Below are 24,521 nucleotides of genomic sequence, written 5' to 3' on the forward strand. Positions count from 1 at the left end.
ACACGTACCTAAATCCTGCACTGTTTGGTCTTGCTGGTGTGGAGCACATCGCAGGATGAGTGCCTTGGCAGTGTGCGCAGTGCCTATCGGCACAACTGATTGTGTCTGGGCACGGCTGTGCCGCAGCCCAGGTGGCAGCTATGTCTCCAAAGCCGTGCCAGAAAGGACCAAACCAACATACCACAACTTTTGTGTACGAAGTAGCTTTGGTTTGAGCAACCAGGCTGTAAGCAGGGGCAACTGGAAGATGTCAGCAGTGAGTGGAATCTGCGTGCAGAGAAGTTCACTCGCAATTCGGCAGAGCTTCAGAGCAGGGAACAGAGCAGTGATGGGTGCTTTTAGAAAGGGCATAAAGCTCCTTCACCTGGGTGCTTTCCTGAGTTGAGGAGCTCGAAATGCCACGTTTATTTTGAAATTTAAATGTGAGAAGAAGAAAACCTTATTTATTTATTTATTTATTGCTACATTTACCACCATGTCCAAAGACTTTATCATTCCAGGGGCATGCAAGCAGCGTGACTGCATCAGACCTGCCCCTGAAGTGCCATAGGAAGGATGGATCGGGGTCAGCCCACCGGAGGAGCAGCCCCCTGTGGCTGCACCATGTCCCAAGACAAGGCCTAGGGCTGCTGTTCTGACCGTGCCTGTGGACACCTTTAAACGGGTGGAGCATTCATGCTCCAGCAGAGTTTTGGGCAAAAACAGCCTCTATACTTCAGCGATGAGTCACTGCTCACACCGAAGCCGTGGGATGACATCAGCACACAAACCATCTCTCTTGCACACGCACACACGCAGGGCAGCCCACGTGGTTGGTGATGTTGATGGAGAGGACTTTCTTTTCAGTGTGTGTAGTGTCATGTTTTGAAAACGCCGGTGCAGAGTTAAGTAAGAGGCCAAAGTGCTCACCATATTCTGCTTTTTAAGAACAACCTGAAATTATTGAGCAGCTGAAGAAAAAGCCAAAACAGTTCCCTCCTGGGTGGGATAAATGAGTCTCTCGGACCAGTCCTCGGTATTCACACGAAACAATAAGGCAGGTCTTCCATCTGATCCCCAGCTGAAGCTCGCTCTTCCATCCCTTATAGCGGGTAGCTTTGGCTCCGGACAGCACCAGGGCTGGATGAGGTGGAGCGTGTGTGCAGGAGGGCTCGTGCAGAGCTGCGGCCTGCATCCAGGACGCATTAAAACAGCGATGTGCGTGCCATGCATGCGGGCTGCAATGGGGAAAACACTGCTAGTGTCAAGTCCCTCGTTTGTTGTCTGGCTCTGCTGGGGATATCCGAGGCGAATTTGGGGATGCCGTTACACCTGCCCATCCCTGGGCACCCTTGGGTGCCAGGACGAGTATGGAGAGGCCACATGCCTGCCAGCACCCTGGGGGGCCACCCGTGTCACCTGCCCCAGGGCTGGAGGGCTCTGGGGTGACCCACGGGGGGAACGCTCCGGTTTGGGAGGGAAAAATACGGCGGGTGCCAGCACGTAGCAGCGGGTGGGCAAGGGCGGCGTGGAAGGGCCGGGGGGTCCGTGGCACCCCGGGAAAGCAGCAGCCCCCACCTCGGCTCCCCATTTGGGCAACTTGGGGGGCTGCGGCCGGGCTGCGGGTGGGCTCCCGGTGCTGGACTGCATTTCCCATACTGCCCGAGCGCCCTAATGTATGCAGTGCCGAGCGGGGCTCCGTGTGCGAGAGTGTGTGTGTGTGTGTGTGTGTGTGTGCGCGCGCGGGTGTGTGTGTGTGCGCGCGGGTGTGTGCGCGGGTGTGCGCGCGGGTGTGCGCAGCCGGGAGCCCCTGCGAGAGTGGAGGGCTCATTCACTGATGAGAGCCGGCACCGAGAGGCAGCGCCGCTCCTTCCCTCGCACCCCCCGGCGCCTCTCGCCCTGCTACATGCGAGCCGCGGGGCGCAGCGGGGCCAGCACGCCCGGGACCCCCCCGCTCCGCGCCCGCCTCCAGCTCCGCGCAGCGCCCGCCGCCAGCCGCACCGTGAGTACCGGGCTCCCCCCCCCACCCCCCCCCCCCAACCTCCCTCCCCACGGCCACGCGCAAACTTTGCGGGGCAACTTTCCCCCACCGCACATCCCCTTCCCCTCCCGGCCGCCCCCAGCCTTCACCCTTTTCCCCCTTTTTCCCCCCCCCCCCCCCCTCCCCGGTCGCGGAGGAGCGGGCGGCTCGGCTGCGAGGAGCCGCGCTGGCCGCGGGGAGGGCCGGCTGGGTGGGGATCGGCGTGGTAATGCCGAGGGGAAAGGCAGATAAAAGGCACCCCCCCCCCGCCTCCCCGCAGCCTCGGCGAGCCCCGAGCTGCCCGGATCCCCCCCCCTTTTCCCGGTGCTTTCCGGGGGGACCGGGAGCCAGCAGGGGGATCAGGTGCCGGGGACGCCGCCGCAGCCCGGCTGGGGACGGCGCACGGCGAGGAGCGGGGGGGGGGGGGGACCCGGCACGGAGCCCTCGTTCCGAAATATTTGCATTTTGAACTCTTTTTTTTCTTTTTTTTTTTTCTCGGAGGGGCAGCCGGGGGAGTTGTTTCCTCGCTTCCCTTCGCTGAGCCCGGGATCTCGCTCGCCCCGCGGTTGCTCTGGGCAGCAACGATTTCATTTCCCAGCGGCTGCAAAACAAAAACTTTTTCAAAGGAAATAAGCAGATCGGCTGCCCGTGCCACGCACAGACCCACCGGGGGCTTTTCCTTTCTTTCTTTCCCTCCCTCTCCCTCTTTTTGAAAAAAAAAAAAAAAAACAACAACAAAAAACCCAACGCGCTAACCTTTTTTACATTTTGCGCTAAAAAAAAAAAAAAAAAAAAAAAGTATTTGCAAACCCGCCAGGCTTTCCGTGCGCTCAAAACCCCCGGAGCAGCCGGGAATTTTATTGACTCCGGAGCTTTCATTTTTGCAACGGTGCGGCGCTCCGGGTGAACTTTAGTTCGGAGCCGTCCCCAAAATGCGCCCGAAGACCGAATCCGATTTTCGCACGCACTTCGCAGGCGGCCTCTGAGCCTTAATTTCGGCCGGGGCTGAAGTTGGCAGCGCATCCTCGGGTCCTCCATCCATCCGTCCGTCCATCCATCCATCCATCCCTTGCCCCCCGGCCGCCCGCAGGTAGGAACCGCCCGCGGGGCTCCCCCCACGCGTGTTTTTTTTTTTTCTTTTTTCTTTTTTTTTTCCCTGCTCCCCTTACCGCAGAGCTGGCGGCGGAATTCAACGAAAGGAGCCGAACTCGCTCCCACGCGGGGGTCGCGGAGCTCGGGGGTGAAGGAAATTCCGCGGGGTTTCGCTTAGGTCCTTTAGGAAACTTTGTGGCTCGTCCAGCGGATCGAGAAATCGCGGGGGGTTTGTCTTTCTTTTAACCACCGTCCCCGGCTCTAGCCCAGGGAAGTCTGTAAATAGGGTGGAAGCACGGGGAAAAAAAAAAAATAAATAAATAAAAAAAATTCTTCACCTTCAGATCCGAATACATAAAAACCATCTGGTTGACCACAATGAAATCATTAGGAACTGTCTACTCAAAGAGTTGTGCTCAATGCTTATCCTTCCACACAGGAAACGTGGACGGTAAGTGATTGTTGCAATAAATTCAAACGACTCCGGGCATCTTCGCGTTTGATGAGCTTTGTGACCCGCTGGGTGAGGAGGGGAAAAAAAAAAAAAAAAAAAAAAAAAAAAAAAAGGAAAAGGGGAGAAAAAAGGGCACCCGGGGGCTGGTCCCGCCGAGCCGTGCCGAGCCGTGCCGTGCCACCAAACACCTGTTTAATTCACCGGCGGGGACGAGCGGAGCCGCGGGGCTTTAGCGGCGTCGGGAGGCTGCAACGTGGGCTTGGCCCCTTGGCTTTTTTTTTTTTTTTTTTTTTTTTTTTTCCATTCGCTTTTCTCCAGCACCCCTCGGAGGGGGATCGGAGGTGCCGGTGCCGGTGCCCGAGCGCCGTTTTCGGTCGGGTTTCGCCGCGCCGGGTGCGGGACGGGGGGGGCGAGGCGGCGGCGCGGCCGTAGGTAGGTGCCTTTTTTTTGTTCCCCCCCCCACCCCCCTTTTTTTTTTTTTTAATTTTCTTTCGCAAAACCCCAGGCGCTTCCTCCCTGCAGCCCGCCGCGGGGCATCCCCCTCACCCCCCGGGGGCTGTTTTGTTTTTTTTTTTTTCTTTTTTCCCTTTTTCCTTTTTCCTTTCTTTCGTTTTTCTTTTTCTATTTTTTTTTTCTTTTTTTCTTTTTTTAGAAGTTTGCAGCAAAACAAAACCGGCGGGCAGCACCGGCTGGGGAGCAGGGGCCGGGCCGCGGTGCCCACCGGAGCCGGGACCGGGACCGGGACCGGGACCGGGACCCGGGCTGCCCGCCCCGGCCGCCGGCTGCCCCGCTCCCCGTTCTCCTTTTTTTCGTCTTTTCCCCCTAAACCGGTTTTCACCGCAGCTGCCCGTGTGCGCGGCTGCAGTTGGCATATTTCACGCGTTGGAAAAAATTAACTGTTTTTCCTTTGTATCTTAATCCAGTGATGAGAGCTCTCCTTTGTTGGCTTTCGAGCTTGCATTTGTTTTATTTATTATAAGGAAATCCAGTTTGGTTCAAATATATAATCCATTTGAGCACTTAAATCCCCAAACAGCTGGCATTATTTTGTTTTATAATCTTTGGCTTTTCTACGCAGAGCATATTTCTAAATTCCTACTTGACATTTATGGGGAAAAAACTTTTTAATGTAAATGGATATTGTGATTTTTTTCTGGGTCTTTCCTAATTTACACGCATCATCAGTTTTCCTGGGTTTCCTTTTGTTTTAACCTTTTTTTTTTTTTCCACCATAGGTTGTTAATTAAATTTGTTTTTTTTTTTTTTTTTCCCTAAGAAAACTTTGTTTCTGGAGGTAGAAAAATGTTAATTTGCCCCATTATTTTAATCTCTGGCGTTTGGAAATGGTTGAGAGACCACAAAAATGCAACCTGTTGTAGAAACCAGAGTGGTGTGCTTTATTTATTTTAATCGATAGCAGAGAAGTGATTTGGTAATAGGAACTCCGAGTAACGTTTTAGTAAAAGATTTGCAGATCCGGTGGCTGTGTACGCGGCGTGCATGTGCTTGCATATGTGTGTGTTTCTCCGCAGGCTGATTAGCAAGTGGGTTTTGTGCTTCCAACCGGGGCTCACCCCTGTTTTCCTCACTCGCTGGGTGTGTGTGATGCCTGCTAAATCCGCCTGTCATGGTTTCTCCTACTTGTATCAGACTTTCCTCTGAACTAATTCAGAGCAGCGTTACAATCTTCATGCACAGATGAACTAAAACTGAGCCAGAGATAACTGATTACAACTTGTTCTTGGTGAGAGATTTTTTTTTTTTTTTATGGTTCAGAGCTAAGGCTGTTGATTCGATTTGTCTTGGTTGTGGCACGTTTAGCCTTGTTATTAGTAACATACACATTTACACAGGTAATTTGTCTACACCTTAAACAGGGTAGCTTTAGAAACCAATAACTATGCAGATAGGTAGCATTAAAAACAATATTTTTTTAAAAAAAGAGTATGTTTTCAGTCTGTGCGTCTAACCTTGAGACTTGGTGGACAGTTTATGTAGCTTCATAGATTGATCTTCACCCCCCCTCCCTCTGCTCCTTGTTTAGTTAATTCAACAAAGACTTTTTGCAATCTGTTTGGAGTTTGTCTGATGCTGTGGAAAAGTAGCTGCTGATTTATTTGGTTGCTTTTCGATTTCTGTCTCTAGCCCGTCTTTTCTCCTCCTTTCAGCGGGGATGTCAGCTGTTATTACTTCCTATTGATCCCTTTGCAAAGTGAGAAGTGAACTAAAATTAATGTCAATTCCACTGCTCGGATCAATAGCTGGAGTTATTTTAATCTGGATTTGCGCGAGGTGCTAAATTAAAAAAAATCAGCATAGAGGCAGAAAAGTAGCAGTTACTTACTTCGCCTGTGCCCGCTGCCTTCCCGTCACCCAAATGTTCCGTCCAGCTGATTATCCTGCAATCCATTTTTTTTAATTAAGAAGGTCAGTTAGTTTTCTTATTTGGGGTTCTGTATTTAAACCTATGACATTTTGACATTGGGAGTGTATTAACGACAGATTTTCATAATGACTGGTCCGCCGCAGCCTAATCTGTACATGTTGCTGGGGTGGGGGGAGGCGCTGAGCGGGAAGGAGGGCAAGAGAGAACGAAAAAGGAAGTGGGAGTTGAAAAAAAATGAAATTTGGCTGGGTGAGATATTATAATGTGTTGATTTATTCCCTGTGTAATGAAGTTTGCAAACGAATAAACGGCCGTAGTGATTCACAGTATCCTACAGAAGTGTCAAGTGTTGCGGCCAGATTGCTAATTTCTGAAATACATTTAACGTAATGGGGTGACAGCACAAGTAAAAATAGAAAAGGAGGCAGAGGTGGCTGTTTTTTTTTTTTTTTTTCCTGGAAATCCATATTTTTCGTGATTGCTCGGTTTCACTTCCACGTTAACGATTGTTTATTTCTGAGAGTGGTGTGGTTTGTTTGAAAGCATGCCTTTAAATATAGGGTTATGTGCATATATATATATATTTCCATGGTTGCGTAAGCCCCCAACAATGCCAAATCTGCCAGGGGATGCAGTTCCCTGGCCACCAGTTTCTGAGCAGCCTTGCGTAAAGCAGCAGAGCCGGCGCACCAGGACTGCAGCAGTGAGCTGGATGCCCTTGGCATCGGCCACAATCCCTCTCCCCCATGCTCAAGAATTGGACAGGAAAGTTATTTAAAATTTGGAAGAGAGCAGATCCGTTAGTGTGAGATACTTAATCTGGTAATTTAGCAACGCTGTCTGTAAGGAGGGGTGCCAAATGAGGAAGCAGAGAGATGATGCCCACTCATCTTTGCAATTAATAACAGTCGCTGGAGTGTCTGGGTACAGGATGGGGGAGAGGAAATGTTATCACTGCACTGCATTAAAGCCACCGGCTGGATTTCATACACTTTGTTAACCTAGGCTCCCTCATTCATGGAGTACAAAAGGCACTCCATTAGGGAGACACTCTTTCAGTAAGTTTTATTTGAGATGTTTGACCCTCTGGATTTAAGAGGCACAATTTGTAACAGCTTTTTATTATTATATGATTTTTCTGGCCCTTTGAGCTCCAGCGGCTAGTATATTGTTTCAAAGTTATAGTCCTTGTATTTTAAGCTGGGCTGTGGGGCCTGAATGGCAGGCAGCGGAAACTTGAAAGAAAAGACACTAGATTGATTGGGGGAGAAAATAACAAAGCAAAAAGCCCAAGCGAACTCAGAGAGATGCAGAAAGGAGCGGCTTTTCCTCCTTTTGCTCTGGGAGGGGGTGGTGGCTGGCTGGTGGGCTGTAGCCAGCCTAGGAGGCTCAGCAAGATGCAAGTCAGAAATTTTGTTAACATTTTCCTCTAAATGTTAATGGCACATCCAGGGCAGTTTACAAATCTACTTAAGAGTGAGTGCATTAGGAACTAAAATTACTGATCCATTCTCTCTTGTCCCCGACCCGAAAGGCAGACGTTTGCAGAGATCAGATGGCAGAAGCACCCATTATGATTTTAAATATTGTCAGAGACGCCAGGCATTTTATTGGTGAAGTCTCTTCTCCTTTTGCTAAAAGGGAGAGTGTGTGCGTGTGTGTTTGTGATGATGTATTGCGCACACGCATCCACACAGCCCCGTTCGTACATCCCCGCGGTCTATGGGATCGTGTCAAGTGCTGTGGGTGCCAGCGTTATCTACAGATATATACAGCAAGAGTGAGAGGAAATATACGGCTGCTATGTGTGTCTTAGGCATCGTGTGCAGTATGACAGACACATCTGGTGGCTTTTTTGGGTAACTGTACAATAGGTATTTTTGTGCTGGTTGCACACACGCACAAGCAAATTAGGGTTGTGTGTGTGTGGGCATTAAGCTGATTGCAATTACATTTACATGCCTCTTTTGCCATTATCAAATTCCGATTTTAGTTTGGAGCTGCTATCTTAATTTTAGACCGAACCTTGTTTATTAGGGGGTTATTAAATCCGAGCGTTCCTCTCTTTGGTTTGCCTTTCATCCGTCTGCACTGGATGACATCCTTTAACCTGGAGGGCCAGAGCTGATCCCACCAGTGTGTGAAGTTGTCTATTGATTTTCTTGAATGAGAAGAGCAGCGCGTCTCTGGCCGCTTGGTTGTAACACAAGTGGCCACCCTGCTGCTGGAGCTTCCCAGGGAGACGAGGGCAGAAACCTAACCAGTCATTTTTTTTCTTTTCTTTCCTCTTTCCTTGCAGCGTTCGGAGGGTGATGATGCTCCACTAGGTTTCCCTGCTCCATCCCCAGGCCTCGCTTTGCTTTCCTTCCAGGGAAGACTGTTCCGCCTGCGATCCTGCTGAGGAAAGAGACTCCGATGGACTTACACCGGGCAGCGTTCAAGATGGAGAACTCACCCTACCTCCCCAACCCGCTGGCCTCCCCGGCGCTGATGGTGCTCGCCTCCACCGCCGAAGCCAGCCGTGACGCTTCCATTCCGTGCCAGCAGCCGAGGCCTTTTGGGGTCCCCGTGTCAGCAGACAAGGACGTGCACATTCCCTTTACCAACGGCTCCTACACTTTTGCCTCCATGTACCACCGGCAAGGCGGGGTGCCGGGAGCGTTCGCAAACCGTGACTTTCCCCCGTCCTTGCTTCACCTCCACCCCCAGTTCGCGCCCCCCAACCTGGACTGCACCCCGATCAGCATGCTGAACCACAGCGGGGTCGGGGCTTTCCGCCCCTTCGCGTCTACCGAGGACCGGGAGAGCTACCAGTCGGCCTTCACGCCGGCCAAGCGCCTCAAGAACTGCCACGACACCGACTCGCCCCACCTGCGCTTCTCGGACGCTGACGGCAAGGAGTACGAGTTTGGCACCCAGCTCCCCTCCAGCTCCCCCGGCTCGCTCAAGGTCGATGACACGGGGAAGAAGATCTTTGCGGTTTCTGGCCTCATTTCTGACCGGGAGACCTCGTCCAGTCCCGAGGACCGAAGTGACAGATGTAAGTACCTCCGTTGACTTGTTGGTTTTTCTCTAGTCGTGCCTCGTTGGCATACCCGACAGGTGGCTGTCCTGCAGTGCTGCGGCTCGTGCGGAAAGCAGAGGACAGACAGCCTTTCCTCCCTGCCGGGCTAAACCACGCAGTGTTGCCTCGTGTCTTATAAATGGACAACGACAGGTCTTAAGGGGAGGTGCTCTGGTAGGGAACTTGTCTTCCAGCACGCAGCTGGGGACAACGTTGACCTGACTTTACGTGCAGATGCCTGTGCCCCAGTGCAGGGATACAGATGCTGTACGTGCATGTGTGAACAGGGGGCCAGCTGGAGCGGGTAGCCACAGACTTTCCCAGATCTCGTAGCAAGTGTGTACGCCCTGCTTCTTCAGGTGTCTTATCCCGACCTTGTCTTCACACCCACCCTTCTTGTAGCAAATGCATCACCGTCAGCATTTGTGCCTCAGGTTTGGACGCTGGTTAACTCGAGAATATTTCTGGCCACCGAGCACCCTCTCCAAGACACAAACCCCAACCTGCTCCCATGGCTCAGTGAGCCGTTTCCCAAAGTATGCCGTGTGCTTTCCCTGCCTGCTTCCCCCCTTTGGAAGCTGCTGAAAGGCAAGGCGTCTTTTCACGGGCGGGCAGCTGGGCTGAGGCAAAGCAGCCCACACGTCCACGGCTGTCGCTCCCTGCTCCCCTGTTGCCTTTCCCTGCTGGTGTGGCAGCACGGAGGGGCACTGTCCTCCCCGATGGCTTCCAGGGGTGCTGAGCAGGGTGCTGACCCCTCCGGGGGCTGCTCAGAGGGAAATGGAGTGTCATACCCCAAAGAAGAGCGCTAAGTTATGGTTAGTTTGCCTCTAAACCCAAGGAGCCAGGGGTTTGCTTTTAACGTGGGCTCCTTTGTTCTGTTGAATTTTCTTCCTAGAAAACAATTCTGTTATTGCCGTCATTATCATTATTACTATATATTTTTTTTTTTGCGATGAAAATCTGCTGCGCCGCTTCTTCCTCTCCGTTTCAGACGTGATTTTTCCTCTCCCGTTTATGATGCCGAGGAGAGTAATAGAGACATTGTGGCTCTCTCTCCCCTGTCGGCGCTGCTTCCTCAGGCTGTCTCCTTGAATTAGGCGCTGTGCTAACTTACCGGCGCTAAAAGGCATCTGCCTAAACCCAGCGTACCTTTTCAATAAAAGTCATCATAAAATCAACCTGCCTTGTAAATCCATCGCTCTTTGGTTTTGAAATATGCTGCAAGTGTGTCTTTTATGTCAGCGTTTGCGAGGGTAGGGCGATTCCCACTCAAGGCAGAAGCCGTGTGTTCCTTGCACCACAGACGTGATCTCTTCCGTCTCCCCCTGCTCCCGATCCACCCCTGGCCGTGGCACCTTTTGTGCCACCAGCTCCTTGCATTGCTCAGCACCTCCTGGCCGTCCTCATGGGGCCGTGGATCCGCAGCTGTAGGTGGCAGCGCGTGTGGACGGGTGCGTGTGCGTAACCGTTAGCATAATTATTTTGCTGGGGGGAGGCGGGTGAGGTCTCGAGGCTTGGGGACGTTTTTCGTCTGTGCCCTTTCCCTTTCCAATACAACCTGGCTGTGGGAAGGGACCTTGCTCAAAAAATACTCCGGGAGATAGCGGCTGAGGAGCGTGTCCGCTTGCTAAAAGAATTTCAAGCACATCAGCTGCCGTGTATCTTGCTGGCAACACCCTGTCAGACACCCCCTTTGGAGAAGTAAATCTGTTAGATGAATTAGGCGGCACGGCGCGCAGCTGCGGACCAAGGTGCCGTGTCCTTGCCAGCACCGAGCACGGTGCCGCGTCCCCGGGGCTGGGCGCAGGCACCCGGCACCGCGCTGCCATGGGGGCTCGCCAGGAGGGGAGGAGGAACAACGACAACTTCACCCAGCTTTGACAACTCGCCCAGAGGTGGAAGGTGGTTCGGTCTGCTTTTCCTTCCCTGTATCGCCGCGTTTCTTTAAGACGCTTGGCTGCACGGTGGAGCAGAGCACAGGCGACGTCCCTGATGTTTCACTGACATTAAAATTCTTGCGTAACTACCGGGACAGTTTACACTAAACATGTCTGTTGGCTCTGTATCATATTCCCATCATATATAGATGCTGCACCATGGAAACTTAGCTCCATTAGCACCGCGGGTTTATCTGGCGTGTGCATACGCGCGGATGGGAGTGTTTGCCGGAGGCCGAGCGAGTGAGCAGCTGGGCTTTTTAGTGGATCCTAATGATCTTTTATGCTCACCATTAGAAAAGAAAAACTTCCGCAAAGAGGAATTCAAGAGGCTGCGCTCTGCAGATCTAATCGCGATCCCGTTTTGTATTGACACTTACATACACGTTTTTGGAGTTTCTGTACAAATGCGTGCTTCGGGGAGGGTTGTTGTCTCTGTTTTTTGGCTCCTGAGAAGTTTTGGGTATTCCGGGTGTGCCTGTTTGCTATGCCTCTGTGTCAAAGCTGCGTGCTTTTGCTCCTGATGGAGAAGCTGCTGCAGGTAGGTGATTGTAGCTTCAAGGCAAAACGCAATAAGTCTTCTACAAGAGCTGGCAAAAACTGAGAAATTTTCTTCGATCAGCAGCACCTTTGTGTGTCTAAGGGGTGCTCTCCAGATGTGCAGAGCCCAGCCGTTTAGTTGTCTTTTTCAGATTCCTGAAAGGGTTCGTGTTATGTGGAAGATGAATCACTGTAATTGCACTGCAGAGTCTTCTGTGCCACTGCACGAGAACCCTTTTTGAACAGCTCATTAAAATGTTTGTTTTACCCCGTAACTTAAAGAGTGATTTTCTGAAAAACTTTTTTTTTTTTTTTTAAAGGAATTTATTGGACTGTTTTAATATTCCTGAAAAATAACTTCACGCTCGAGGTACTTTGCAACACAATGAGAACCCAGTCAGGCATTTTCATCCTGGGCAGCGTTCGGAAGTTGTGCTATTCAGTCCTGGGCATCAAGGGAGTCAAGTCTCATCCTATCTCTGCCAACGTAGAAAATTTGCTCAATTCAGTAAAATTATCTGGGATTTGTGCTGGTGTAACCACTATTAGCACCTGGCCCCATGAGATCTCTTTGTATGGAGGCGATTGCTCAGTCTCTGGGTGAATGGAGATCGGAGGCAGGGGGGTGCTCCCCAAGGGTGCTGGGCCAGTGCTGGGGTCTGTGCCGCTGCTCGCGAAGGGGGACAGCTGCTGTGGGTGCCTCATGGCAAATCGGGCTGAAATTGTTGTTCTTGGACACGGTGTCCCTTGCTGCGAAGCGCAGGCACTGAGGACGTCCGGGGCGATGTGGCCAGGGAGCGTGTACGACAGCGGAGCCTTTCCAGGGAGGGCAGACGTAAGGCGTGCTGGATGGGGCCCTTCGGCGGGGCCTTGCTGAGAAACATAATGCCATTTGTTGGAGGTTGGGGGCTTCTTGTAAAGTGTGTGTTAAAGACACTGGGCGACGTGTTTTATGGGTTTCCTTTAATAAGCATACAATAGTTGAGATTCCTAGAAGGAGTGGAAATAAATGGCGTGTTCCTTTCTGCAAAAGAGATCTACAGACCCATTTTAAAATCTGGAAAAAAAAAAGGCCGTTGTTTTTATTCTTTGCTTCCAATAAAATCTGTCCCAGTGGCGTTCTGTACCCAGTCACCACGGCGTCACTTCCCCATGAAGTGATGGGCATGAGTCCATGCCAGGACCAGGATCTCTGGGCAAAGAGCTGGACCTCGTCCCAGCCGACGTCTCAGCCACCTCTCTGAGGCTTCCTTGCTCCAGCCCTTGTGGTTCCACAAGAGATGGCTTCCTGTTGCTGTCTTCTCCTTGATCCTCATCATGTGTTGCCTGTGACTTGCTGTGGAGCTCGGCCTGGTGTGCCACGGACCTGCCACCTCTTTGTCCTGGCTCAGCTTCCAGCCTCGTGTCACAGCCCGGCTCCTTCAGCCTCGGTTTCCCTGCTGGTGCTGGTAGCTCCCACCCAGCTCCTGGCCTGCTGGTGGGCACCCTGTGGTCCTCACTGTGCTCTTGGGACTGCTGTGTGTGGGGTTTATTAACATTGGTTCTACTATTTCTTTTCGATAATGATATTTATCCTTGGTTCTTTGCACGTGGTCACTTTGTCCTGTAGCCTGTTGCCCCCCTGCGGGTGAAGTTGTGCGCCATATCAGTGAGCTCCTTGTTCCAGTTTAGGGTTTCAAAGCCCATCTCCAGCATGGAGGTAGTTCAGCTTTGGGAACAACTGTTTTGTTATTGATCAAGTGCTGCGAAAATGTAAATCGTGCTTCAGGTGGTGGACACTGGGGCTGCAATGACCACAGCTTGAATTCCCAAAATCTGCAGCACCATGGGCATCAGACCGAGGCTGCCTGGGCACAGCCCCCTGACACACACACACACACGTGCACACCCCCTGTAACGCTGCCACCCTTCCTGAAGCACTTCACCACGTCCGAGGCAGGTAAAATTTGGGGTCTAACATGGAGTGACGCTTTGCTGCTAATAATAATCAGCCGCGACCACGGGAAATTGCAAGCTTAAAATTGCTTACGAAATGATGAAATAAATCAAGTGGAACGTTTGCTTTCTGCCTTGCGGTGCGCTGGGTGGAGGAGCCGCAGGGAGGGACAGGACGAGGGTCCCCATCGCGTGTTCCCCATGGCACGGCTGGCACGCTGTCCTCGTGGAGCCTGGATGGAGCTCGGAGCCCATCCATCCTTTCTTTTTTCTGCTTCTCTGGCGACAGCCTTCCCGCTCCCCCTGCAAACTGTTGCCGAGACTCCTTTCCATGCTGCTCGCCTTAATTGTCTTATTGGGATAAAGAAATGTTTGAACAGTAAAAGTGGGGACGGGCTGGGTGGGAGCAGCCCCTGCCGGCTGCGGGGCCATCTGGCATGGCTCGCCTCTGCCCGTCTCCAGTTTATATTTCTCTCTCTGCTACGTGGGGCTCTCCGGCACACTCGGAATACCTAATGACCATGGGGGGACACGCCACCGCCGCCTGGCCGTGCCCTCCCACCCATGTGGGTGGCGGTGCTGCTGCAGCCCCCCTCCCTGCCTGCACCCGGCTCTCAGCAGAGGGATGGAGCATTGTTTTGGGGAAGGGCTCGGTCTGTTTTCTCCTCCAAAATGTGTCCCCACACAGCCACCACCACCTGGCTGGCTTTGCTGTTGGCTTGGTGATGCCGGCGGTTCCTGGGGCCATTCCTGTTATTTGGTGTCTTTGCAACTCTGGAGCAGAAAGGCTGAGCAAACCGTAAATGTCCTATTTATCCACCTCCTCCTGCAGAGGTGGGCACACGTGCAGGAAATATGTGCCGTCCCTTTTCTTCTCCATGTGTCTGACCACTCATGGGAGCGCTTGCAGGGCAAACCCCGCATCTCACCCAGTTAATTCGGCCACTTGTCCATCCCATCAAAAGCACAGCCCCAAAACACCAGCCAAACCCTGCTTCTCGAGAAGGATTTCAGCACATCACGCCTCCAGCCCCATTGATCGGACCCAGCTGCTGCCACCAAGTCCCAGCGGAGTAGTGGGGGTGGGCTTTGTGCTGGGCTGGGACCCCAAATGCGGAGCTGGGCAGGCTGGGGGGCACGGCTGCCCCTCTGCAGCGTGGGGCTGGCACGAGCTGCCCCATAGCTTTTGACAGAAGGCGCTGCGCAAGGGCAAAGTATTAGGATTATTAATATAGTACAGTCAGTAGAATATTATGAACTATTATAAATCATTACCACTAAACTACAGTTATTAAAGGAAATGACCAAAGTGCACTTTGAGAGCCAGGATCTCCGACAGTTAAAACATTGTTTTATTATTTCACTTGCTAACTTGCAAAATTCAAGAGTTAGCGACAGTTTCCTGGTTGATCTGCGAGGACTGCAGCTTGGGAGAGGCGTGGAGGAGTGGGCATGCCTTGCAGGAAGGAGGGAGACAGCAAGCAATGGTGCCTCGCCATTTCTTTTCTCCTTCTTTAATAATCTGAAGGTCCCAAAGGAAAGGGACGTTCCCAGGCTTGCAGGTTCCCCGGGCCCAGCCCTGCTCCATGGGGCTGAAGCAGTTGGAGCCAACGTGGTCGTAGAGTTTCCAGAATTCCCCCCTGGAAAATACAGGCGTGAGGGTTCCTGTGAATTGTTGGCGGTTGTTATTTGTTTGATACCGTTTAGACAAGTCCCATTAAGTGCTAGCAGCAGATTCATTTTCCCCCCTTTGTTTGCCTTCCAAGGAGCAGAAAACAGGCGTAATTATATTTTACGTGAGACTCTAAGATTTCCTCTCATCTCTTCCTCTGCTTAATATCTGCAGCTATAAAATAAATTCCATTTGTGCATACATGGTGTTAGACTGAGGTAAATAACTGTCATCTAAAATCTGTCTAACCTTAATCTGCATCAGGAGCACTATAGAGAACTGTACCCATTTGTATAATATTAGGCTTTATTTTTATTATGGATTTCTAATGCAAATTCATAGCGGGGGCAAAGTTGTTTTCTGCTAATGCTGTATTCCAAGAAAAGCAGCCGCTGCCAGCGAATTGTGACAATTTCCACCCGGCAGCTCATGTCAGTGGTGGTCCTTGATCATGTCAGTTTGCTTGATAGCCTATGAATTTTCCACCCCTGTCCTTCAGGAGAGAATAGCAGATTTGGGGACTTCTGAGGACATTTTTTTGGCTATGCAAAGCAATCGGAATTCCTTGGGAACGATGAATTTCTAACTGGGAAATTGTCTTCTGTAATGTGGTATCGAATTCCTGAGCAGCGTCCTTTGTAGAAGGGCACGTCTGTTTGTACCCTGCGTGTCCAACCTGCGTGCACGCCTTTCTCCCCTTTATGCACCCTCTCTGTTTGCCTGTTTTGCTCTGCTGGCCTGCGTGATTGCTGTGTTTGCACCGACCGGCGCGCATGCAAACTCGCAGGTTGCAGACATTCTGGGCAAATTCCCTGCCCTGAATTCAGTTTTCTTTCCGTCTTCGTGCCACTAATTTCCCACCGCCTTTAGGATATTTTTTGGCCAAACCTTGCAGAATGCTAGCCAGGACTGGGTGCGTGTTCCCAGGTGCACGGTGGCTGATGTGGCCTTGCTTTTTTTTTCTGCTGGGTGCCAAGAGCCACCATATGTAGTCCAGTGCCCTATTTGTCCCACCTATTTGGCACGGGATTACATACATGAAGCATCTCTGGGACTCATCCCTGGAGTCACTGAGAGCTCTGAGTGAACATGGGCTGTGGGGTTCGGTGCTATCTGTGTCCGTCATCTTGTTCTTTGTCTTTTATTTTGAAAACATTGATGGTGGCTGTGATAAGCCAGGCACCCCTTAGCCATCAGCATTACTTTCTCCTTCAACTACTTGCTGGCATCTTGAATTACAGCAGTCCCATCAGCAGCAGAAAAGGGGAGAAAGCAAATCTGGGAAAAGAAAGATTTATTGTCTTAAATGCCGATAAGGTGGGGAAGGAGTCCCGGTGACAGTGCAAATGTTCCTTGAGCTCAGGTCCGGGACACTTCCATGGTGCTTTTCCTCACATTGTCTCTAATCAGGGTTGTTTTGAAATCATCCTTGTTTGGTAGCAGATGGGAGCTGCTTTCTCATCAGCGTTTCGGGACAAGACCGTGTTTTGTACTTTTTCTCGTCAGTACCGGGCTCCCGGTACACGGCTGCTCTGCAGTGGGAAAAGGAAAGCACTGCGTGTCTCTGGATACCCGTAAGAGGAAGAGCTGGAAGCCGTGTCCTTGTTTTCCTGCAGTAGCACAGATTCTTGGTAACTGGCTCTAGACAGAGTAACAAAGTCCAGGTTTTAATTTGGAAAGACACAAGGGCTTTTATGCATTGGCTTTGTTCTGGTACAGTCCTGCAGACCTGCCTGTGCTCTGCAAACGTGTGATACGGCTGTGTGGAGCGGGGCCAGGCGGTGGGACACGTCCTTCTGCGGATGCTTTGCCCCCCAAAAGTGTCGGAGGGCAGTCAGCCGTGAGCTGTGGGATGAAGGCTGTGTGCGGCAGCCTCGCCAAAGTGCAGTGGGGTTTGTAGGTAGAGCAAAAAGCGCACCTCAGGGGACTGCCCTAATGGCCCCATGTCTTTCTGTCGGGATTTTCGGTACAAATCACCTTGTTTCTAATGAAGTTATTTTAAATTAAAAACGTCTCAACCTTTTCATCTGATTCTGGTGTTGTTTCCCTTTATGAACCAACTTGCAAAGCCATTTAGTATGTGCAACTGTCTGTCCTGTAGCATCCCTCACTATAAGGGGGCATAGGATAGCAATCCTTCATCATAGAGAGCCTGCGCTGACAGCTGCGCTGGCATGCGAGAAGGCTTGGTACCAGATCGCAGCTCAGCCTTCTCCTCTAGCCTTGTTTCCAACACGAGATATGTTACAGAGAGGTTTTCCCTCCCTCACTTCTCTTCTGCCTCCCCAGTTTGACCACTGGGGCACTGGAATGGGACCAGGGTGGAAGAGGCTGAGCATCGGGGCCAGCATGTTCGGGGGTGGCTGTGTGGAGGGAGCCTGGAGATTTAAGTGCTGGGGGAGGCAGGGAGTCTGTAGACCAGAAGTCAAACGTCAGCAAGCTCTGCAGAGATCTTAGAGGGAGTGTGAAGTAGAAAGGGGCTACAAGTTATTTCTGTCCCAATTTGGCCAATGTTTTGCGCCCAGGACTGAAATAAGTGTGATGCTATTTGGATCAGGACGGGGATATATTGGAAAAACTCAGCAGTGAAAGTCTGCAGATCTCCGTCTCCATTAGCCAGAAGTACTGTTCCCACCATCTCATTATTTTCCCTCTTAAAATGAAAACAACGCGTTGACTGTGGAAACAGAGGGAGATCATGTTAGAGGAAGGCAGAGCTGGGGAGAGAGAACTTGAACTGGTCCCACTTGAATGGGTCTCAGATGTTGCTGCCGTCTGGGGAAGCTGTGCATGGATCAGGCCCCGGGTTTGCAGCACATTTCAAGGAAGAAGGGGCCTTCAGCTGGGGAAATGCTTCCCATCGGGTCGTCTCTTTGGGAACACTGCGAGGATCCAAGCCTCCTGAGTCCGCGCGCCCGCCCCCCGGTGAGCAGGGTTGCCCTGGGGGGTTACGGTGTCAATGAAACCCAGCCGGGACCCTGCTGTCCTGGATGTTGCCTGTTGTGTCTGGGTTGTTAGCTGCACCTGGGCAAAGAGGCAGAGGAAATCCCGGCGTGGTGTGATGGGTTTTGCAGAAAGGGCCCCGAGAGGAGAGGCAGTTAGACACCGCTCGCTGATGGCCCCTCCGCTGTGTACTCAGGTGGCTCGCTGGCATCCAGGTGACCCCAGACCCACGCTAAGGAAATGTGCTGTGAGTTCTTCAGACGTTGGTTATTTCACGTTTGCTGCACATTTCCAGCTTGACCGCCGTTGGGATAACGGAGGTGAAGGGCACATCGGTCGGCACAAAGCAGCGCGCCTGCTCCTCCCAGCCCGCGGAGCAGGAAGAGGGAAGGGCTGCCTGGGCAAAGCCCCGAGCACAGCTCGTGTTGTGCTGTGGGCTCTGTTGACCTTGGACAAGCAGAGTCCTTTCTCGTGGCACATCTCTAAAGCAGGGCTTACACCGCTCCCACAGCACAGCTGAGGGCAGTTGCATCCACGTCTCCGAGGGGCTCAGGTCCCGGGCGGCCGCTGGAGCCCTGGTACCCGCAGTGCTGCACCAGGGCTGACACGGCTGGCTGGAGGGGCTGGGGGAGGGATGGGGGCCTGCTTAATAAACAGTAGCATCGTCATTTGCTCTGAAGAAACAGTCACCAAGTTTTATTTTTTGGCGGTGGAACTTGGATGAACTGCTGAAAACAGTGGCTAGGAACAGCAGAGAAAGAAAAGGGGGAAAAAATTTGGAGTAAGGTAGATAAAAGTGAGAGATAAAAGAAATAATGCAGGGAAGGATGAGTAATCGACATTCTTGGAGTTGAAGCACAGGCTCTGGCTTCCTTCCTGAGCAGTAAAATAAAATTAAAAAAAAAAGTCTTTAGAACAACAAAACTCTGGACGCGCTGGTTTCCTTCCTGACAGGCCCAGCCTCGTGGTGTTTCGATGAGTCCTCATTGGCAACCAGGGCTGATCTAAAGGCCAAAGGCAGAAAGATTGGGGGGAAGGGAGGCGGATTTAACTCTTTGAGCTCTGCTGCAAAACCGGAGATCTCCTGCTTTGTGCGGGTGCCGGAGCACAAACAACGTTCGTCGTCGCTCCGGCGGCCGAGAGCCGGGCAGCACATCCACCCAGGTGCCTGGCCGCCGTCGGAGCGAGTGTCCCATTTAGAAAACAACAGCAGGCATTTTTAATCCCCGTGCAAGTGGACGAAATTCCTCGGACAGCCCGGAACAATAGCAGCGATGAGCACCGCGGGAGTGGGCTGGCAGCCCTGTCGGCAGCCCCGCCACTGCACGGTTGCCGTCTCGGGGATGCTCCTTTCGCTCCTAGCATCCATAAAGCATTATTCTAGGGTCTCCCAACAGCACCCTGCCCAGCTGGGAAGGCTGGGGTGCAGCAGAGCCCGTCGTGCCCCCCAGGGCTGTGGGTGCTCACAGGGCAGCCGGGAGCGTGGCGGCGGGGAGGACGTGTGCGCCAGGCAGGTCGGATGGCTCGGGCAAGGCTTGTTTTGCAGCTAACTCTCTGAGGCTCGCCGCTCTCCGCAGGGTTCCCCTCTCTGAAAGGTCGAAGCTACTTCTTAATTCTCAGCAGCTGACAAAATATTTATTTTCAGGTACTTAAAATATTATAATTTGAAGTGGAGTCCAGGGCCCTGGCTGGAGCTGAGCTTTTGTACTAACAGCTTCAGCGAAATGACTTTTTCCTCCTCCAACTTGCCAACAAATGCTTGGAAAATAATTGTGGGACAGTCATCCCTTTAGTGAGCAGATCAAGAAGATTTGAGACTTGCCAGAGACTTTCAAAGGACAGGCCAAAGGTTCAAGTTGTTGCCAGTTCTATTTGTCTTAGCCTTTATACTTAGTTTTGTGTCATTAATTTCATCAAACGCTTGTGGGTAAAAGGCGCCCAGTGGGCTGCTGCTTGTACGGAGTTCTTTGGGTGTGCTCGGACACCTCTCGGGAAAGAAGCCCACCTTTTTGTGCAGAGAGCGAGATTAAAAACACTGCAGCTGGAGAAGAAACAGGCTTACCCACCAGCACGCCTGCGATAACCCGAAATGGAGAGGGCCACCCTGGGGGAGCCACGGCAGCGAGCTATTTATTTCCTTTCCGCAGCCCTTTCTAAGTAGGCTTTGCAGGGAGATGCGCATACGAACGACGAGCGGTGCCTCTGTGCCTACAGGACCTGTAGGGACCTACAGAAATAAGGTGCCATGGTGGGGTTGTGTCAAAGCCACTGAAAGGAGGGCTAAGCACAGAGTGGTGAACAGAGCATCTCTGCTAGCTGTTGGCAAAGAGGTGACCGGGCTGGGGTGCCAACGCTGCTGGCGCTTCCCTGTCCTGGGGGCCATGAAGCAGGAAAAGCAGGGAGAAAACAGCCTCGTTTTCTCAGCACGATGCTGATGCCCTTCCCTCGTGCCGCAAACCTCCTTTCTTGGTGCTCCCATCGCTGCCTGCATCCTGACAGCTGCTTTCCTACCCTTTCTGCCCCAGTGCAGCCGGCCAAGCACGTTAATTTTTCAGCAGAAGTGTTGTAATAATTAGGCAGCTCGTCGGAGGGTTTAGCAGTACTTAACCAGATGTGAAAAGACTCGTCCCACGGTCCCTGCTCTCTCGCTGGGCTCCAGCCAGCTGCCTTTTCGCGCCTGCTCAGGTTGCCTCGAAGGGGCTGCAGGAGCTCTCCCGGCTGCCCTGGCTCCCCGCGCCTCCCTTATGCTAAGCACTCGTTGGTAAAGGAGAAGGAGGGAGGGCGAAAACCCCGGTGCTGTTTGGGAGAAGAGCGGCAGAGAATTAAAAGCAGACACCTGCAGCGCTCGGGCTCGCCACCTCCACCATTAACTCTTCCCAGAGCAGCCCCCGGGCTGGTGGCCCCTCTGCGGTGCCTGGCGGGGCAGGATGCGGCGCTGGAGGGGGCAGAGGTGGCTCCTCTCCCTCTCCCCTGCCTCAGTTTCCCTCCCTACAGGGTTGATGTTGTTGCCCTGTCTGCTGTGCTCTACAGGTATCCATAGGCAGCGCTGCCATTGCTAACACGGCCGTAAAATGAGGGGTGCTGTAGTAAACCCTATTGTCTGCCTAATCCATATTAACCTGAAAAGCTCAAGGAAACAGCATACTGGCCTGGATGGACCTTGGACCGAGTCATTCTGACAATTCTTACATTTCGATGGTAAAGTTTTATAAATACACATTTGCAGAGTATGCTATGCTTAAAAAATCTATATACAAGGTATAGGTTTATGGTTACAGAGAGAAAAAATGTATTAAATCAGCAAGACCAAGGGAGCAGACGAGATACAAAAATGATACTGTATTATGCCAGATCTTATTGAAAATCCCAACGCATCTTTTTTTGTGTAAATGGTAAATTCTTTTCTGTGTTCTGGATTTGTTTCTTAATGTGCATCACGTACCAGAATAGTAGCGTGGACACAGTTGCAAATATGGTATGTGTTTTATTGTGGGTATTATACTGCATAGCAAAGGGTGTTGAACATTGCAGTCAGTTATATACAGCTGTAAATGGGAGCTACCCGCTGTTCTGTATACAGCGAGCTGCATATTTATTAGTAAATACCAGCCTAGGTAAAATAAAAATAAAACAGGAAGTTGTATTAAAGACTTCAATGTTTAAAGCTAGTTTGCTCAAAGCTCCTGGGACACCACTGCAGGGAACAGTCCTGCATTTTTTGGCATTAAGTCTTTTCCATCTGATTTTTCTAGTTCTGCGAATTTAAAAGCCTCTGCTGAACTCCACCGCGCACCGGTGTGTGGAATAATTCATACGTGTTTCGGGTCGGGGTAAAGATCGGGGTTTTGGCTGGAGGAGCCGCGGGCAGACTCCATCCCTGGTGTGGCTCCAGGGGCTGAGCGTGCCGGAGCAGCTCTGCTGAAACGCTAAGGGCAGGTGTGGGGGCACGAGCACAGCGCACGCGGGTGTGCACATGGCAGGGTGTGCGCATCACACACATGCGTGGCGAGGGGATGTCGGTCCCCGGAGGCTGCTGGCTGCTGTAGATCCACAGCGCATCTCCCAGAAGGAATGAAATTGTGCCACTTTTCTCTCGGCGAGGCATGTGTTTGTTCCTCTGTGTGGCATGGGCACCCGCTCGTGCCACCCCAGGCTCGCAGACGGACGGGCTCTCCTCTGGAGATACAGGCAGCGGGGCAGAACGAGGACTCCAAAAATGAGCAATGGCTTCTGAAATACCGGCCTGTTTAACCTAGAGGGAGCTCTCCTACATGAAGAATGCGACCGTTGGCACAGCAGCTCGAGCAGCTTTCATCCTGAGCATCTTCAGCAAACTCCTGCCACCCCTGTGCTCGCCTGGCACCCGGCTGCCACCTGGCCCCGCGCCGGCACATGGGGCAACGGCAAGGGGCTGCCATGGGGCCGGCCCGGCTGCCTCGCTAGGTCTCCAGAGGTTGTTACTCGTGGAAGTTGATGTAGATTTCTTCTGGAGATAAGGTTTCATCTATTTTTCCTGCTCCCGGTGACACTGCAGCACCTCAGGGATGCGTCAGGGCGGTCAGGGCGCCAGGCACCTGCTGCTGCTCTGCGGATGGCGAGGAGCGAGGCGGGACGGTGGGCTCCGGCCAGCCCCGGGTGGGAAGGGATGGGAAGGGCTCCTCCTTGGGAAACAGTCTTTGTTGGCTGCTGAGCGGGTTGTTAACAGGCTGATTTGCTAAGGAGAGATTTACGTGCTGGTCCTGGGCGGCTCAGATGCTCCCTTGGGGTCACTCCTTTTAAATGGCTTCATATCCATTCGTCCTTCTTGGGGTAGCTGCAGCTGCGTGAATTCAAAGCCACAGCGTTCTGGGGTTGTGTGAGCTGGTATTTCATTTCCTGGGAGCTGGGCGATGCTAGAGGTGGCAAGGATGGGCGATGTGAGGGTGTTTCCCCAGCCCCGTCCTCATTCAAGGCCCCTGTGGTCCAGCTCCCAGCTGGTGCAGGAGTGCACGGCGAGGGCTGGAGGAAAGCCCTGTAGGCAGCCCGTCTGGGGACACTGTGACATGTTGGTGAGAGGGTGCAGGAGCTGGCAGGGTGCCATGGCAGAATGGCAGGTTGATAAGTTGCTATCCAGGGGCAGTCACAGCTCTGTACCCCCAGGCCACCACTAGGTGCAACTGAGCAAAGGAGAAACTTGCTGGAGCAGCGGGGCAGAGGTCTTGGAGAGCTAATGGTGTCTGAGACATCATTTAAAGGGACCGAATAAAAGGACCTCTGAGAAACTCTTTTTTGGGTCCAGAAAGCTTCTTTCTGGGACTGGTTCATTCAAAGATGGTGGAGGGGTCAAGAGTGGTGATGGGGTCCTGTGTCTCCTTCGCACCCCCCGGTGTTCCATGTCCCCATGGGGACACATGGACACATGGTGGCTGTGTCTGCCCCAGCGAGCTGCAGCCTCCCTGTGGTTTGCAGCGTGCTGGCCTGGATGGACAGAGAGCCCCCCCAAAAAGCAGAAAGGGGAGGTTTGTCCAGCTGAAGCCTTCCTGCACGGGGCACGGCTGAAGCCCACCTGTGGGTCTGAGCAGCCTTTCCCAACCGCAGCCAAAGCCTCAGCATGGACATTTGCATCATGGCTTGAACTGAAGCTGCTTTTGCTGCTGTTCTTGTCGTACATCCACCACCTCTCCGTGCCCTTCCAAGCCGCTTGGCACAGTGTCTGTCTGTCTGTCTTCACATCCTGGCTTCCAAGAGGCTGGGCAGTCCGGAGGATGGAGGGGGCTTCTCTCTCTTTGGCAGCCCCTGCATTAAGTTTATTTTATTTAGGTGGCTTTAGGCACACCAGCTGTCAACCCAGGCTGTGGAGGGTGTGGGTGAGCCTTCTGCAGCCCCACTGAGCAGCATTTGGGGTGCTTGGAAAGAGGGCTTGAGAGAGGCAAGGCTGGGAGGGACGTCAAGGACGGATGGAGTAGGACAGGGCACGAGGGTGCTTTTCTTTTTGTATATTTTTTTTGAGTTTGGGGAAGGAAGGGGCGTGCATGAGGGTAAGAAGCTGAACAGGGAAGACAGTTGGAGGGAAGAGACAGAAATAAAGCACCTTTTTCATCTGATTTTTGAAGAAAGGCTTCACACTAACTTTATGTGTTTCGGTTTGCAGCATGTTCTTTATTTTTCCATGGGAAAAGTGGAGAAGTGGAAACAGTGGAGGCAGGAGAAGTTGCTTAGATTCAAGCCCCCAGTTTGGCTTGACAAATGCCAGAGCAAATTAGCTGGGATCGGAATAAGCACTTTCCCTGTGGACTTGTGCTTCTCTCTGTGTTGGATGGTGCCCACTCCTTTCCCCTGCCTTGTGGATTTGGTTTGCTCCCTAGGGACTCACACCTGAGCCCCCAGCCCCAACTCTTTTCCAAGGCAGCACGGGGAGGTTCTGGGGAGCAGCTGATGGCAGATATCCTGCCTGGGCTTCTGGAGAGGCTAGGGGATGTAGTGGGAGAGAGAGCAGGGTGAAGAGGCACACCCCTCTTTG

General features: G+C 52.3%; 1 protein-coding gene and 1 long non-coding RNA gene across 7 annotated transcripts in view; one reads left to right on the top strand and one right to left on the bottom strand.

The window, feature by feature from the left end:
- The first annotated feature begins 1,830 nt into the window (after positions 1-1,830).
- RNF220 (ring finger protein 220) overlaps positions 1,831-24,521 on the top strand; it is a 195,490-nt gene continuing 172,799 nt past the window's right edge. For 2 of the 6 annotated variants that reach the window (XM_067001753.1, XM_067001755.1), the window contains exons 1-2: positions 2,769-3,089; positions 8,231-8,971. In XM_067001753.1, coding sequence (XP_066857854.1) covers positions 8,347-8,971 — 625 coding nt within the window. In that variant the 5' untranslated portion in view covers positions 2,769-3,089; positions 8,231-8,346. Of the gene's footprint in view, positions 1,982-2,765; positions 3,090-3,435; positions 3,543-8,230; positions 8,972-24,521 lie in introns of those variants that run through there. The other 4 variants (XM_067001752.1, XM_067001754.1, XM_067001750.1 and 1 more) reach the window with 4 other exon arrangements.
- On the bottom strand, positions 1,975-6,198 carry LOC136791406 (uncharacterized). Its single transcript, XR_010833378.1, has 3 exons — positions 5,890-6,198; positions 3,169-3,367; positions 1,975-2,600 (listed from the first exon to the last, which is right to left on the bottom strand). It is a non-coding gene; the product is annotated as an uncharacterized lncRNA (long non-coding RNA).

The sequence above is a fragment of the Anser cygnoides genome, chromosome 8 (assembly GCF_040182565.1).
Source record: "Anser cygnoides isolate HZ-2024a breed goose chromosome 8, Taihu_goose_T2T_genome, whole genome shotgun sequence".
NCBI classification, from domain to species: domain Eukaryota; kingdom Metazoa; phylum Chordata; class Aves; order Anseriformes; family Anatidae; genus Anser; species Anser cygnoides.